This window comes from Neomonachus schauinslandi, chromosome 6 (assembly GCF_002201575.2).
Source record: "Neomonachus schauinslandi chromosome 6, ASM220157v2, whole genome shotgun sequence".
NCBI lineage: Eukaryota > Metazoa > Chordata > Mammalia > Carnivora > Phocidae > Neomonachus > Neomonachus schauinslandi.
The window spans coordinates 83,014,677-83,030,254 of record NC_058408.1 but is presented as its reverse complement, the minus strand read 5'-3'; the positions used below and the strand labels follow the sequence as shown (position 1 = coordinate 83,030,254).

The window sequence follows — 15,578 nt, the reverse complement described above, 5'->3', positions numbered from 1 at the left end:
CGGCGGGCAGCGCGCCCACCTCCCTGGGGCCGCGACTGCGGGCGCCTCCGGCCCGCGCGGCCCCTCCGCCACAAGTCTGGGAGCTCCCGGCCCCACGCTGCCGGTGCCCATGGGGATCCGAGAGTTTCCCGGCGGCGCACCCAGGGGCAAAAGCATCGCCGTGTGAGTAGCGCCCGGGCTTGGGGGGCGCGAGCGGGCGGGTGGGAGGGTGGGCGGCCGGCCCTCGGCAGCCGGGACGCCGGGCAGCCTGGGGCTCGGGTGGGGGCGGCGCGCGGCGGAGCTGCTCGGGAAGTTTCGGGCGTCCTTTCCCTCGCCGCTCGCCCTAATCTGCACTGCTCCGAGGCGCCCGCGGCCGGGCGCGGGAGACGGGACCCGACGCCGAGGCTGCCGGGGTCGCTGGGGTGGATGGTGGGCGGCGGGCGGGGACCTGCGCCGGCCCTGCGGCGGCACCTGCCCCTGCTGCGCCCTTGCTCTCGCTCGGATCTGCCGGTCACCGGAATCCCCTTCCTTCTCTCTCTCCCCGCCCACCTGCCCGCGCGCGGCCTCAGTGGCATGAGGAGGTCACCGGACGTCAGCCCCCGGAGACTGTCCGACATCAGCCCCCAGCTCCGGCAGCTCAAGTACCTGGTGGTGGACGAGGCTATTAAGGAGGATCTGAAATGGTCGCGCTCAGTGGAGGATCTCACCAGCGGGCCCGTGGGGCTCACGTCCATCGAGGAGCGGATCCTGCGCATCACCGGCTACTACGGCTACCAGCCCTGGGCAGCGAGCTACAGAAGTAAGACCATCCCCCACCCCCGTCCGCCGGTCCGTCTCCCCTGCCCTTGTCCCTGGCAGCTGGGGAGCACCCGCAGCGACGCGCCCAGCCACCCCCCTGCTGCCCTGCCCGCAGATACAGACCCAGCTTTGCAACTTTTAGGAGAGACCCGGAGACGGAGTTCTCCAGACCTTTGGGAATTTCTGAGCCGTTCTCTTACACCCCCTCCCCTTCCCACACACGCTTCTCTGTTCTCATCCCCTTGCTCTTGAGGAGTCGCAGTAGGGAGACAGATTGGAAACTCAGTGTACCCTGCGCTGTGTGGCTTCCCTGCGGATTCGAAAGTGTTACTCGCCCCGGGTCGGGCTCAGCTGGCTCCGAAACTGACTGCAGACTTAGTGGGCCTGGATTTTAACTCTTCCCTTTGTCTCCTGGGCCCTGATGATGGTGGAGGATTCTGGGGCCTTGATTTGAAACTCCTTGGCTGCTTTTGCCTCGTGTTTTTATCTGTCCTCAGTGTAGAGGTTCTATCTGGATCATTCAAGATAATGGCATTTGGTCCCGGAGAGAGAAACGGTTAGTGCCAGGTGGAGCAGCTGAAACTTTTCTTTGCCAGTGGGCCCTGGGCCCCAGCTGATGGCTTTGGCAATGCTGTGATAGGTTGTACAGATAGTACCCGTGCGAGCAGGACTAATCTGGTGGGCATTTCTTCCCTTCACTTAGAAGGGAGAAGGTGGCCACGACCAGCTCCAGATACCTATAACTCTAAACCCTAATTAGGTGGCCCCATCTCTGTGGTTTGGCATAGCAGAAACATTGCCATTTACCACCCCAGTCAAGAAATGAGTACTGCTTCATTCCATTTGTAATAAAGACGAACAGCTGAATGATTTTGAGATATGTTTTTCCCCTTCATTACTTGAAATTGGAACATACTTTATTGGTCCTTAGGAAAAAAATATCAGGCTTTTGTAAATTCATCATATTCAGCTCTAAAAATATGTCTCGTTTTCTCCTAAAACCCTTGATTCCAAGCCAGAGGTCAGCAGTATGCTGGCAATTAGCTGGTTACCTTTAAGTTATTTGCAGGCAGAAACGTAGGATTTTAATGTCTTGTTTTCTTGCCCTTACTTGTTTTTTTTTTTTAAAGATTTTATTTATTTATTCATGAGAGACAGAGAGAGAGAGAGAGGCAGAGGGAGAAGCAGGCTCCCAAGGAGCAGGGAGCCTGATGGGACTCGATCCCAGGACCCTGGGATCATGACCTGAGCCGAAGGCAGACGCTTAACCATCTGAGCCACCCAGGCGCCCTCCTTACTTGTTTTTAAGGGACTGCGGTGATTGTGTTTAACTCTGTATAAGCCTTTAAAAGGTTATCTGTGTCTCCTCCAGTCTCCTGCTTCTGCTGCTAAAATCGTAGCTGATAAATTGGCTTTGGATCACAGAAGGAACACAAGGGACCAAGTTCTCTTTTAAGCGGAGAATGAAACAATGCAAAAAGAATGCAAACCCATTGGAAACCATTTCTCTTATAGGTGAAGACAGGACAGGTCCTATTTCTGCTTGCTGAATTTCTATCAGAAATTTCCTATTTCTTAGTTCCGTTCTCTGCTTTCGTAATAACCAAAGATAGTGGTGTAAATTACAGTCTTCATGGAGTCATCTAGCCCCTAAAGTCATGCAGAAACTTATTGCTGTAGTTTTATTTGTGACGTGGCCCCATGCGCTTTGTGGAAATTTTCACCAGGGTTCGTGACTTGGCGGGTGGGCAGGGAACCACAGCAGTGATGACTGTGTTTGGTACAAACACGCTTGATAATTCAGACAGGGGGACAGGCCATATGGAAAACGAGTTTCTTGTACCACCAGTGGATTCTTAAATATCCTCCCTCTGAGGCTTCGTTGAAGGAATAGTATTAACTGACAAGGCGACAGCGATCTTTGTGATTAAGTAAAGTCAGCTCGCTCCAGTTTTTTTATTCCTATGAAGATTCTTCTTTATTCCAGGGTAGTTCCTTTTTTCCTAAAATGCTTTAGGTGACAACTGACATTTTGATGAATTAATTAGATTTTAAGTTTAAATTTAGAGAAGCTAATGTTTTATTAATATAGTCAAAGACGTCTCAGGGCAGATCTTTGGCTGTTTGCTATTTCTATCAGAGTAGAAAGAAAAATAAAGAGGCTTATCTATATGTTGGTATCAGTTCTTCTGTTTGTTGGCGAATAATCATACTGAGCATGCTGGGAGCCATGATGATTACCAAATAAATATTATTCTCATGGTCTGCAGAGCAGGCCGTGCTCATCCTTGGCATTATTAGGTCACCTTTCGGTCATCTTGCAAGGTGGCTTGTCTGTGTCCCCACTGAAGGAGTCCCCAGTGAGAATTTCTGACTGTTTGAGAGGTGCAGGTGAGCTCCTTTGTCGCAGCAGACATTACCGAAATAAGCAAGTATGCATTCTTATCCTCTTAATTTTTGGTCTTTATTTTGGGCGGCTAAGGTAAACGAGGTGGCTGTCAATAGTGCAGAAATGGCCTTTGCTCAGTGTTTTCTCCCCAGTCCATGAGATGAACAAGTTTCCCACTAGATAAGGAATTTTGTAAGGAATTGTTGGGAAAAAAAAACCACCTCCTGAAGGCCCCTGAGTCTGAGGGGGATGGTGTGTGGAGCATTCAGCCGAGAATTAAACTAGAAACAAGCAGGTAGGATGGGTCAAGGTCCTCTCCCCAGTGGCTAAAATCCTGCAAGCTCCACATTCCATGTTTCTGAACCCCCAAACCGCTGGGCAGGATTCTTGGGGACTCCTTGGGTTCCTAGCTGTGAGTGTATCCCGAGCCCAGAGAGCAGGTGGTCCAAAGCAGTTGCTCAGTACATGTCTGTTGAGTGAGTGAGTGCATATGGTCTGAGACTCCGGCCTCCATGAGAGACAACCTTTGAATGGACCTCTGTAGTGATTTGGGTCCTTGGATTCTTTTTGCTGCCTTCCTGTCTGTTTGGAATTGCTTCCCTCCTTCCACATTCTGCCATCCCAGCTGTGTCCTTGGCTTTCCAAACTGTAGACTAGACCAGGATTCCTGATGTAGCAAGCTTTGGTTTCGCCCCGGGTTTCCCAAGCTCAGCACGATCGAAATTTTGTACTGAATCATTCTTTATTGTGGGGGGCTATCCTGTGCATTGTAGGGTGTTTAGCAGCATCCCTGGCCTCTGGCACTCCAATGCCATCCCCCCTGCAGCGTGGCAACCAAAAATGTTTCCAGATAATGCCACATGTCTCCTGGGAGTGTACCTTTGGATAAGAAGCCCTCATAACCTACCGCCAAATGTATGCTCCAAGTGAACTCTTCTGTTGACCTGTCGTGCTAACCTAAAAGGCTTGCCTTCTGGATTCCTGACCTCTTGTCTTCATTCCTCCTGGACCACTTCTTAGGTTTTCATGACGGGCTTGGCTAGAATAAACAGCCTTCTGAAAGAGCCTGTGGCCTTTTCAGCTGACATGATTCTGTACCCATTCACCATAAATGATAGCCTGTAGAAAGTGCTTTCAAATTCAAAACAAGGTGCCCAGAGCCTCTCAGTGATTTCCTTTCCCCTCCCACCTTGTATCACAGCAGGACAGAAATGACCAGCTGGAATCTCCTCTGCTGCCCCCTTGCTTTCTTGGCTCTCTGGTGTAGACACCGCTGAGGGAGGGCTGGGGAACAGAAATCAGGGATAAGCCATCAGGATAATGGTAGCCAGGCCTGACGCAATGGGGCCTGGTGGCATTTTGGCATAGAGATGATTGAAGTAACTACTTTGCAGATCCCAGATGGAGGCTCTTATGCAGGATGAAGGAGCATTTATAAATGCTTATTTTCATTTACTTATTTAGCAAACTTTTTTGGAGCACTTACTAAATGCCAGAATACAGAGATCAGTGATGAGAGAGGAAGCTCACTACACAGATGTGCACAGATGTGCCTTTGTCAGGAAGCATAGATCAACAAATACGTGCATCTAGGAAATGGATACACTGTTTACAGTTAGCAGGGATGTTGTACTTTGCAAAAGGTTCCCCCGATGGGTGGTTTCAAACAGCAAGCCCTTGAACATTTTTCTAGTAAAGAAACTTTTTAGGAGTAGCTTTTGGGTGGGGGATATGTGAATGGTCATGTTTATTTCTTAAAATGAGGTACAACTGTCTTTTGAGCAGATTTATTAATATTACATGGCGCTGACACGTTCAGATAAAGGTGATTTTTTTTTTTTTTTGGGAAACAAAGCCAGTGGGTTTAGTTTTAAGTCATTTGTAGAGAGGAGGGTGGGCTGCAGTTGGCAAGTTGAGTCTCGGTTGGGAACATGGGGATTCCTGAGCAAAACCATCCATCTAGCTGGGTGGAAGTTTTATAGTTCAAGCTGGGAAAGAGATCACCAAGTAACTCTGCTGGTAACAAGGCAGTCTCTTGTTTTGGGATCCTCCAGGTTAAAAATGTCAGAAGGGGTTTGTGTGCGGTAAGGGGAAGCAGTTGGTGTAGAAAGACCATCTTTCTACTCTCTGCCATTTCAGCCCAGACTGAGTATAGGTGGCTGATGTCATTACCAGTGAGAACTGGAACGGTGGCTCATAGTATAATTGAATTCATGGTGAGCAGCTTCTGTTTGGCCCTCCCAAAATAGTAAAGGTCAGGTCAGCAATTCAAAAATGACCCACTTGTAAGAGACTTATAATTTGGTTGTAAATGTTTATTCTAGATCGGAGCTTGGCATATTGAAATACTAGATCGAAAAGATTTTTCAAGGAAAATAGTTGGAGGTGGCAGGGGTGGGCCAGAGTGAGCAGAGAGCATAAATAACACTTTCTAACATTTCAGAGAGTCTGTTTTATTCCTGAATATGAATACATGTTAGCAAGGTAGTAAATGGTTTTCTGAGATTCAAACGAATTAAAATGCAGAACTGTTATCTTTTAGGGAAGCACAGTGCTCCCCAGTATGCTCAGATCATGGACGGGGGTTATAAACCCTTTGCATCTGGTCGTGAAGGGCCATGTTCTCGCCTCCAGGGATGCAGAGCCTGGGCAAGGAGATTTCGCACTGTGTTTCAGAAGTCTCTCCTGGTTCTGTTCACAAGGTGCCTGATCTAAAACGCCCGTGGTGGACATTTGTCCTTTCCTCAAGCAGCTGGAAACATGCAGGTTAGTTGAGTTAAAAAATTAATACACATGTGGATGAGCCATTGAGCTCTGTTAAGCGTTTTACCGAGTGTCGATAAGGCTGCTCATTTGAATCGTAGCCCTGTCTACGGCCATACCACCCTGAACGTGCCTGATCTCGTCTGAATCGTAGCCCTGAATGCAGGCGGGGCAGCCTCAGTATCTCATGCTGTCAGGAGAAGCAGATGAAATGGATCTTGGGCAGCTGGCTTCATATCCCAGCTTTGTCCCTTTGTCACCCTGTCACTCACCTCTGCGAGCCTCTGTTTTCTTATCTGTAAAATGGGGGATAATGTCACCGCTCTTCAAGGATAGTCATGAGGAGTAAATGAAACAATGTATATATAGCATCTGGCCCTTTGCTTGGCATCGGTAAATAAGCCTTCATTTTCGTTTATTCAACAAACTTTTTGAGCTCTTAGTGTGTGTGCCAGCATCTAGAGGGTAGTGACACAGTCCTCACCCTGGGGTCTCCCAGACCAGAGGGGGAGAGAGTGGAACCCGAAGCTAGCTGACATACGGTGAAGACGGGCTTGGGGGTGCTTCGAGAGCCCTTTTTCACAGGGGGAGGGCGGTTCAGAAGCTGGAGGGGGAATAAGCCGCAGGAAGTGAGTGGAGGGGAGGTTTGCGTTACGTGCAGACGACTAGCATATGTGTAGAAATGTGCATACGCTACTCCTGGAAGGTAATTCAGCTTGACCGGACCATAGCCGCTTGGGAATGTGAAAGATGAAGGTGGTCTGTGAGCAGAAACTGACTGGAGTGCGTTATGCTCCAGTCGTCTGACGTGTGTCATCAGCAGGCCCCTGATGCCTGTCCCCTTACCTACCCAGGTCGCAGGCTAAGTGTCACATCTTCCAGGGAGCCTCCCTGACCATCTAGATCTGGTGGGATGTTCTTGCCAGGGGCTCCACAGTGCGGTCACTTCACATACATGTTGTCACGGCTGATTCAAGTGTGTGGCTGAAACTGACAGACGCCGAAGCCCTGTGAGGGCAGGGCTCACGGCTGCGTCCCCAGTCCTCGGCTCTTGGCCCATAGGACTGTGGTGATTCTGTCCCCAATCACAGCATCCCTGGCACCTAAAGCAGTAAACGTTTACTAGATGTATCAGTGAAAGGTTATGTGTACCCCCCCACACACACATATATACACACACGGCTGATATGCATCTACATTTCTGTGGGGTCTTCCAGAATTATCCTGCACAGAGCCCTTCTGATGGCCTTTCTCCATCAAGAAATGAGCCTCCCATTGCTCAGTGTCCTGGGTCTTCACCTTGACTCAGCTAAAAACACTGACAAGCAATCTCACTCCTCCAGCTTACATTAGCCAACATCTTATCAGAGTGTTTAGTATAGTTTCAAAGAGCTCCTGTTAAAAACGATATGGAAAAAATGAACAGAGCTCAGGGAAGAAGAGAAATGGATCGGGGGGAATTGGAAATGTGTTCTACAGGCAAGAATAAAGTATTGGGTGGGGGGGAGAGGTAAACGGGCCTATGACGTGTCTTTATCAGAACGATTGGGGCCAACACCAGCTCACCATGATGCCCTTCCCTGCCTGGCACCACATCCTGTGGGTGGGTTCTCAGCAGCCAGACTTGCATCATCTGCCTCCTGGGCACCACGGGTTAGACTGGCATGGACTCTTGACCCACGCTGACTCAACCAGTATCTCCCTCCTGGAATTTGACATTAAAATCAGGAGGTTATGGTCTAGTTTGGGGTGGTCTTTCAAGTGGAGGAGATGCTATGAAAGGGGCTCTTCTGGCTTCCATGTGGATGGAGAGGCAGAGACAGCTGGTCTACATAGACGAATCAGGCAGGCGTGCAGAGTGACCCAGAGGGACCAGTGCGATTTTCAGGACTCCATGCCGAGTGCTGTTTCCCTCCGAGGTCAAGGCCATGATGCAGCTCGTCCTCCGAGCTCTGGGAGATATCCCTGTGGCAATGCCACCGCCCCTTCCTGCTACGTGAACAGAAGCTGCGTTTTGTTCTGTGTAACTTCAGACTCCCATCTGAATAATGTTTCTGAGCCACTTCCACTCAGGTCCATGTAGGACAAAACAAGGATCTACATACCAAAGAATTTTCCACTGGAAATAAGAAATCATGTCCTGACTGCTGAGATAAAAAAGATAATGGAGCCTCCGTCACTGGAGAGCTTCAGAAAGAGGCAGACACTCAGTAACCCCAGCTGGATTAAGTATTTACTTATCCTGTGTTAAGGGGGTGGAGGGGATTTGTTTTTTGATTTTATTTTTTTTACATGATGTCTTTTAGTTCAGTGGTGAGTGTGCACTGATCAGTAGACTAACAGAACAGTTTTGTTTCCTTATTGCAGAGCCTAGAAAGGAACTTGTACAATTAGGAACCTGGGACATTCGTTTCGTAACTGATGGTGACAAGACCTTGAACAGTGGGCTAGGACATGGGCACACGCTTTTCTCCTGTGCAGCTTGAGGTAGCCTTAAGTTATGACAGCATTCGGAATTATAGGGACTAAATTGCTCCTCTCAGGTGATTTGCACTGTGGAAGGGTAGAGGCTGTTTTGGACTCCTGAGACATAGAGAGTCAATGGAACCGAGACTCTCAGAACACTTTTCAAGTCTTGACAGATGTTTTCTGTGACATGCTTGTCAGTCTGCTCTGTATCATCTACTGTACATGACTAGATAAGAATCTATTAAGATATTATTTTTATCCTTTTCCACCATCTACTTCGCAACAATGTTGTATAATAAAAATGTGGGGTATGTCCTCAAGGTTTGATCCAAAAGGGTCAGAAGAAAGCTGCTTTCTGATGAATGTGGACTTTGCTTCCTTATTTTTCTCTTTAGAAATCGAGTCTGCTCATATTCAATGAACGTATATTAAGATGTCCTCTTCTTAAAAAATGAATATAATTATGATGCTAGGTGTGAAACACTTGGGTTTTCTGCAGTGTTCTCATGCCATGCGCATGTGGGAGTTTAAGAAACACTATTCATGGAATAGTGGCATGCAGTACCTAGGAAGGACTCAAAATCTCCACCTCTATACATTTTATTTTAAAGAATAAAATAGTTTGAAGACTATTTAAATGCTGTAATCCAGAGCAGCAGATTTCAAGGGTTCGTCCAAACTCTTTCACTTTAAGTCAGCATTTTCTTTTATTAAATATTTAACATATGAAAGCTATTTATGTGTTTATCTGATTTTATGCGGTGGGTATGTTTTCAAAGTTACATGTAAATAAAATTATATAATTAGAATTTGTTCTAGAAAACACTAGGAAGCCTTGGTACTTGTGCTTTTGTAATTGTGTTTATTCTCTCTGTAACCTGCCTTGTATCTTGAGATTCTCTGGGATGACACTGAGGACCTTCAGTGTGGTGGCTGGAAGGTAGAGGAAGGATCGCTTTCAAATTAGACCCTGCTGCCATCATACTCCCTCTTGAGAGGCCCGTGGGCCAGGCAGAGGCTTCAGAAAACCACTGCATAGGATTTCAAACATTGCTCATGAAGGGGTTTATTTCTGAATGGCTTGGAAACAGATCAAACCGTGGAACCCACTGTGGATGTGTATCTGTCCATCTCCCCGTCCCCCCAACGCCCAATCCACCCAGTGGTACACCGTTCATTCATTCGGACATCAAATAGTTCACTACTTCTAGAGGGCAGCAAATATATTCACTTCTAACAGAAACATAAGTGTATAGTGTAGTTAACAGTTTTCTGGAAAATTACACAGCAGGGGAATAAGACAGACACATATCACTTTGTAAAGTCCCCTACTTTCCTGGTTTTGGGACCATCTCATAGATGCACTATGTGTGTCTTTTTGGTGTTTCCCTAACTAAATACCTTGGGGTATTTGGGATCAGCATTAAGCAGCTTTACAGTAAGCTCTATGTGGTATACATGATATTGCATATTATTTTATCATGGGGCACCATAAACAGTTAGAAACAGGATAGTGAGCCACAGTGAACTTCTTTTTTTATTCCTTTGGAAGCTTGAGCTCTGCTGCTATAATCAAAGTTCTGATTCATTTATTTGATCTATCCCAGCCATTCAACACTTTTTTTTCCCTCTTTCATGAAATCATGCAACAACACAGATTTTTTTAACTGGGTTGATGAGATTAAGCCACTAACCCAGCACATTTCTCCCCTAATGTTTTATGCTGCAGGCATTCTGGTTCTTTCTAGCGCTAAAGAAAGCCGGCCTGAGACCTAAGATGTTCTTCTTCCTCTGACTAGGGGCCCAGCAGAAAAACAGTGGCCTGGAACTCAAAAGGGTTGGGATTTCTTTCCAGGTCTACCTGTTCTTCCCCGCGCCACTGCTCATTCTGTGTGTGCGCTTTCTCCAGTGCACGTGTCCACAGGAATAAGTCTCGTACCCATTCTTCCCCTGGCTATTTAGCTGAGTCATGGCACTCTCGAATTCATGTAGCTGTGAAGGGAGTCATGTCTCTAAAGGCCGGCTCTACTTTTATACATTAATAAAAATCCAAGTGTCCCTATTACCGTGACCGTCACTTTACGTAGTGTCAAGGATGGTGGAGATCTGGAGTTCTGCACAGAGGTTTCTTGCGTGATTGGTCCTGGAGCCGCTGCCCCTCTTGTGGCTGACTCTAAGATTCAGGGATGCGGTTGAGCTAAAATGTAGGACACAGGTTGTTGGAGGACACCGTGCATTGCCTTCTGTCCCCCTGTCTTGCTTGCCTCTTTCTTTGACCCCCACCTTTTCTTTATGCCGAGCACGTGAAGTCTGAGTGCCGACAGAAGGCTGTGTGTCTTTGGAACTGATGATCCCTGATGGTCAGCATGTGGCCCCGAGTTCCTCGAATCACTGCCTGGGCTCCTAGCTTTCTCTACTGCTTTGTGGTTGATGGGGCTCCTGTAGGCGAGGGAGGTGGTGAGGCAGCTAGGGTCCTGGGCCGCCTTGTATGGAACAGGAAGCCAGGAGGGGACAAGATAACGGTCTTCCCGTAGTGGCTCGGAGGTCCCGTCTCAAGGCTGGCAGCAGTACGCTGGGCCTGCCTTACTTTCTGTCTAGATGTGTCTGTATTGCTTTGGGGGATACCTGTACAGCCTTTCCTATGTCAGTCATACCTTAATAAGGTGTTATTTAATTAAACAACACAAAAGACATGTTCTTTGCTATGTGGGACTTGTCTCAGGTTCCAGGATTCTTTTTGGTGAAGGAAACCTACTTTTTCCAGAGATTTAGAGTTCTGGCCCATTTCTCTAAGTGCTTTAACTTTGTACCCTATAAAATAAAAATATGCTTGAATCTGGGGACAACGGGCCTTCCCTGAGAGTGGATGGGTACCATTGCGTCTGAGTCTGCAGAACAGGCTGTTCTCAAAGGATTCATTGGCCTATAGGGCGGACAGTGTTTCTGGTGCTGAGTCTTCAGAATGCTGAACCAGCTCATCTCTGGTTATATCTTACCTTTCTCCTGACCAACTCTCAGTTACGCTTGAGCACTTTATCTTTCCTCCTGGCTCCCAAGGATTAGGGGGAGGCCATAGAGGGAAGGCCTTTTTTTTTTTTTTTTTTGAGAGATGGTCCAAAGGAAATGGCTCTATCAGCTGCTACCTGGAGAAGGATGCTCTGGTGGCACATACGTACGCGCGTGCACGTGTGTTTGGGAGGGCGAAGGAGAGTTTCCTGGTCTCCATCAGTCAGCGTGCATGCTGCAGACGATTAAAAATTGCCATTTGCCATTCCTGGCAGAATTCACTTCGTGGTGTCTCTAGGAAGGCATCATTATTGCTGTTTGTGGCTTAAGAAATGAAGGCACAGAATAATGAACAGACCATACGGGGATAGTATTACTTTTGCCTCAAGGTGAATACATGAGTATCGGAGGCAATCTGAGAAGTTATGAGGGTTCCTGTGTTCAAAAAGAGAAGATCTGCTCCTTGAGAACAGGAAAAAGGGAGACCCTTTGGAATTTGCAATGGAAGAGAGAAAGCACAGATGCTACAGTGTATGAAGGAGGAAGTATTCATCCTGCTGGGAGTGGGGATAATTGATTGGCTTCAGAATAAAGTATGTGCAAGGTCAGAGAAAGGGTATGGAGCGGAAGGCAAGAGTGGGGTTTGAATCTCAGACCATTCTCGTGAGAAGAAGCATGCGTGGAAGGTGCTAAAACCAAGGGAGAAGAGATGATAGCTACTTTGTAGAGCGGCTGTAAATGCTGTGTAGTTGTCCCAGATGACTATTAGCACTCACATCTGCTGGATATATGCCCTGGAGTGGAATTTTAGGGCTGCAGTAGACTGCAAACTCACTTTAGACCTTTTCTGTCCCTTGTGAGCCTCCATGAAACAATTGGTTGTGTTGGGAGGCCCACATGGCAAAGAACTGCAGGTGGCCTTTAAGAGTTGAGGTATCCAGCCAAGAGCCAGCAAAAAACCTGAACTTTTAGTCCTACAACCATGAGGAACCAAATGCTTCCAGCAGTCATGCTGGTGGAAAAGCAAATCCTTCCCCAGTTGAGCCCCTAGATGAGAACCAGCCCCGCTAGCATCTCGCTTTCAGCCTCATGTACAGAGGTGGTGGAGAACAGGCTGATAAACAATCTATCACAAGGGTAAAGAAACAGAACCAGGCAAGAGGGCATATCTGAATTCTGGTCTTGGCTCTGGCATTTCCTAACTGGGTATCATTGACCAGGTCCCTTATCCAGCCTGGCCATCCCTTACCTTTTATGTTCAATGAAGGGATTTGGCAAGATTACATCCTCAATCCCTACCAGCATAACTTTTTGATGAGTTTAAGATTTATCTTCAACATCTGAGGAACTCATCTATTCTGGAAATGAATGTTTAGAGGTAAAAAAAAAAATTGGGGTGCTAACCAAACCTGTGTCGTATCTAGAAAATTAGCCCATTTCTGAATCTTCTCTGCAGTATGTAGTGGGCAAAGCCTATAATGGGGCTCTCTGATACTAAGTCTCTGGAAAGGGAAGCACATGGATTAAAGAGGTTTTTTTTTTTTATTCTACCCCTCTTTTTCTATATTTCTTTTGGTACATTGACCAAAACTATGCTGACTAAACCTTTGATTATGTTGAACACTAAAACATGGTAGATGTAGTGTTTGCATTTCAAAGTTCTGAAAAATAAGAGAAATAACAGTCTAGGTTTCTAATGAAATCCTTAAAGACTATGAGGATTACCTTTGAGTCATAAGAGCACCTGTCTTTGGGTTACAGCTTTCAGGGAACAGAAGGAATGATCTGGAGACTTAACACTGGTTTTGTTGTTCCCGTAAGACGGTTACCAGGTTTTGAATAGTTCCCTGAGGAAGAAATTGCCCCACTGTTGCAGCCACTTGAAATCTCAGTGGGTCTTTGTGGTGAGCAGCTCTGTGGAGGTGTTTTTCAGTGTGAAGCTGTTCTTGGAGGGGAGAGTGAGAATAGAAGTGGGGAAAGTTTGAAAGGCTGTTGACAGGACCAGCTTTTGGGAGCTGCCCCTTTGAGAACAGTTGATAAGGGAAGCTTCTGTGCCCCCCAGATGTGGAGAGCTTTATCCTGCCACGGGCAGGTCCCAGTGCACAGAGTTGTTCCTGGGAGCATCTTATCAGGTGTCAGATTGGGAAGGACTCGGCTGTTCCTCTGTGCTTTTTGCAGGAGGACTTAACTTTGATATCTTGGGGTGAAGCTAATTATGATGAATCTTTCGATTTTCTTTCTCACTGTAAAGAGGTATTATGGCTTCCCACCTGGCAAGCTCTGGATGTTAGAAAGCCTGCATGGGGACTATGGAACAGTCCATTCAGCATTCCATTGCGATTTGTTTGTGGTTCTCAGAGTCCCGTGCAAGTCCGTGAGCTTTGCAAAAGAGAATGATCCCAACCTACTCTATGATTCCATCTATATACAGTTCGAAAATTGCTACAACTGGTCTGTGGTGATAAAAGAAGAGTAGTTACATGTAGGGATATGAGGGAGCCTTCTTTATGGTGTTGTGGAAATATTCTATATGGTAGACTAGATGGCCGGGTATACGTATGTAAAAGGCTATGTAGGCATGTAAAAGGTGATTTGCTGTAGCTCATATACCTCAGTTTAAAAAAATTTTTTTAAATAGAAACTGGTTGTTGGGGAAGGGGACTCCTCCATAGAGAGACATTGGTCCCAGGATGAGTCGGGTTGTTTATGGAGGGTGGTGACCATCTAGGATCCATGGAAATCACAACTTAAAATTAGCACTATGGTTCCTTTGTTGTCATTCTCATTGTTGTTCATCGAAATCCTGAATAGGAGGGTAACTTTTAAACATAGTCTCATCTATTTTGGACACCTAGATGCTTGTAAACAGAAGCGCATCTCATTTCCCCTCTTTATGGGAATGCTGTCTTCTCTCTGCGCAGATTCAACTCACCGATTTAGCTATTTTAGTGCACTGGAATTTCTGAAGAAGGGTTTGCTTAAATGCACAGTTTTGGCTGTGTAAGTAATAACAAGGACACTGAGGCCATAGTGAGAATAATTGGGACTTTGCGTATGACCCTATCTCTGTACCATTCCTTGCCATTATGTTATTACTTACTAGTTTTCTCCCAGAAGATGACATAGGAGGTACAAGAATGGTAAAGCACAGTTGGATTCACTTAGAAGTTCTGTCCGTGCTAATTGTGAGTTTTTATGAAAGAAGCCATCCGAACTAAAGTTGGAAGGTTTCTCTTCGTTTAAATTGCCATGCTTTCAGTAGTTCCCAGTGGTCCAGCCAACTTCTTGTTGGCTATAATTCTGAATACCATCCTCTCTGAGATTTTTAGTCTTCAGATAATTGCAGGTGCAAAGTGGAAGTTCATTTGAAAAAATACAGTCTATCCACCTGTAATGTTTAAATTAAAAAAATACAAAGTAGATTCAGCACTTAGAACCATACTTTTAATATAATGGGGTAGAACAAAGGATTTGTTTTCTGAACCTGGGGCCTGTAAAGCATTCTGATCTGAGGACTCTAAAACTGGAGACAGCACTTCTGGGACCAGGTGTAGGAAAGGGGATGAGGAGCTGAGGAGGGCTGGGGCCAGGGCTGGAGGGAATGGTGTCCCAGCTGGGTGGGATCCGACTGCATTTCTGAAGCACATAGAGATTGTCTGTAGTTTTCATACTGTTCATTCCTTTCGCTCATCCTATTCCATTGGAACAAATGGTCTCGAGTTCGGCATGAAGTGCTTTCTTCCACTGGAGCACGATTGTGTAAGCCGTTCGCATTCTTCACATGCTTGCTGAGAAGACTGGTGTAGGGCATCCGTTCTTCAGCTAAGTGAGTTCATATATGTCCAGGCTATAAGATGGTTGCATATTTTATCTTTCAAATAAAAAATGGTCTCAGCCCATGGGAGCTTCCCTGAGTGAGGTTTCAGAGCAAAGTGAATGGCCCAGGGATCGATAGGCCATTCCCCATTTTCCAAGACATTTTTGCTGCTCATGTTTCCATTACATCTGCTACTAGATCTTTTCTATGCCCTTGAGTTTCTTATTCCTTTATTTTATTTTATTTTTTAGAGAGAGAGAGTGGGGGGTAGAGGCAGAGGGAGAGAGAGAATCTTAGGCAGGCTCCTCACCCAGCGTGGAGCCCGACAGGGGGCTTGATCTCACGACCCTGAGATCA

The 15,578-nt window shown here is 46.6% G+C and overlaps 1 protein-coding gene across 1 annotated transcript in view; it reads left to right on the top strand.

Annotated features, from left to right (window-relative positions):
* The first annotated feature begins 109 nt into the window (after window positions 1-109).
* The window catches only part of SLC35F3 (solute carrier family 35 member F3), a 372,599-nt gene continuing 357,130 nt past the window's right edge, over window positions 110-15,578 (top strand). The window contains exons 1-2 of the mRNA XM_021696179.1: window positions 110-162; window positions 549-778. Coding sequence (XP_021551854.1) covers window positions 110-162; window positions 549-778 — 283 coding nt within the window. The remainder of the gene's footprint in view (window positions 163-548; window positions 779-15,578) is intronic.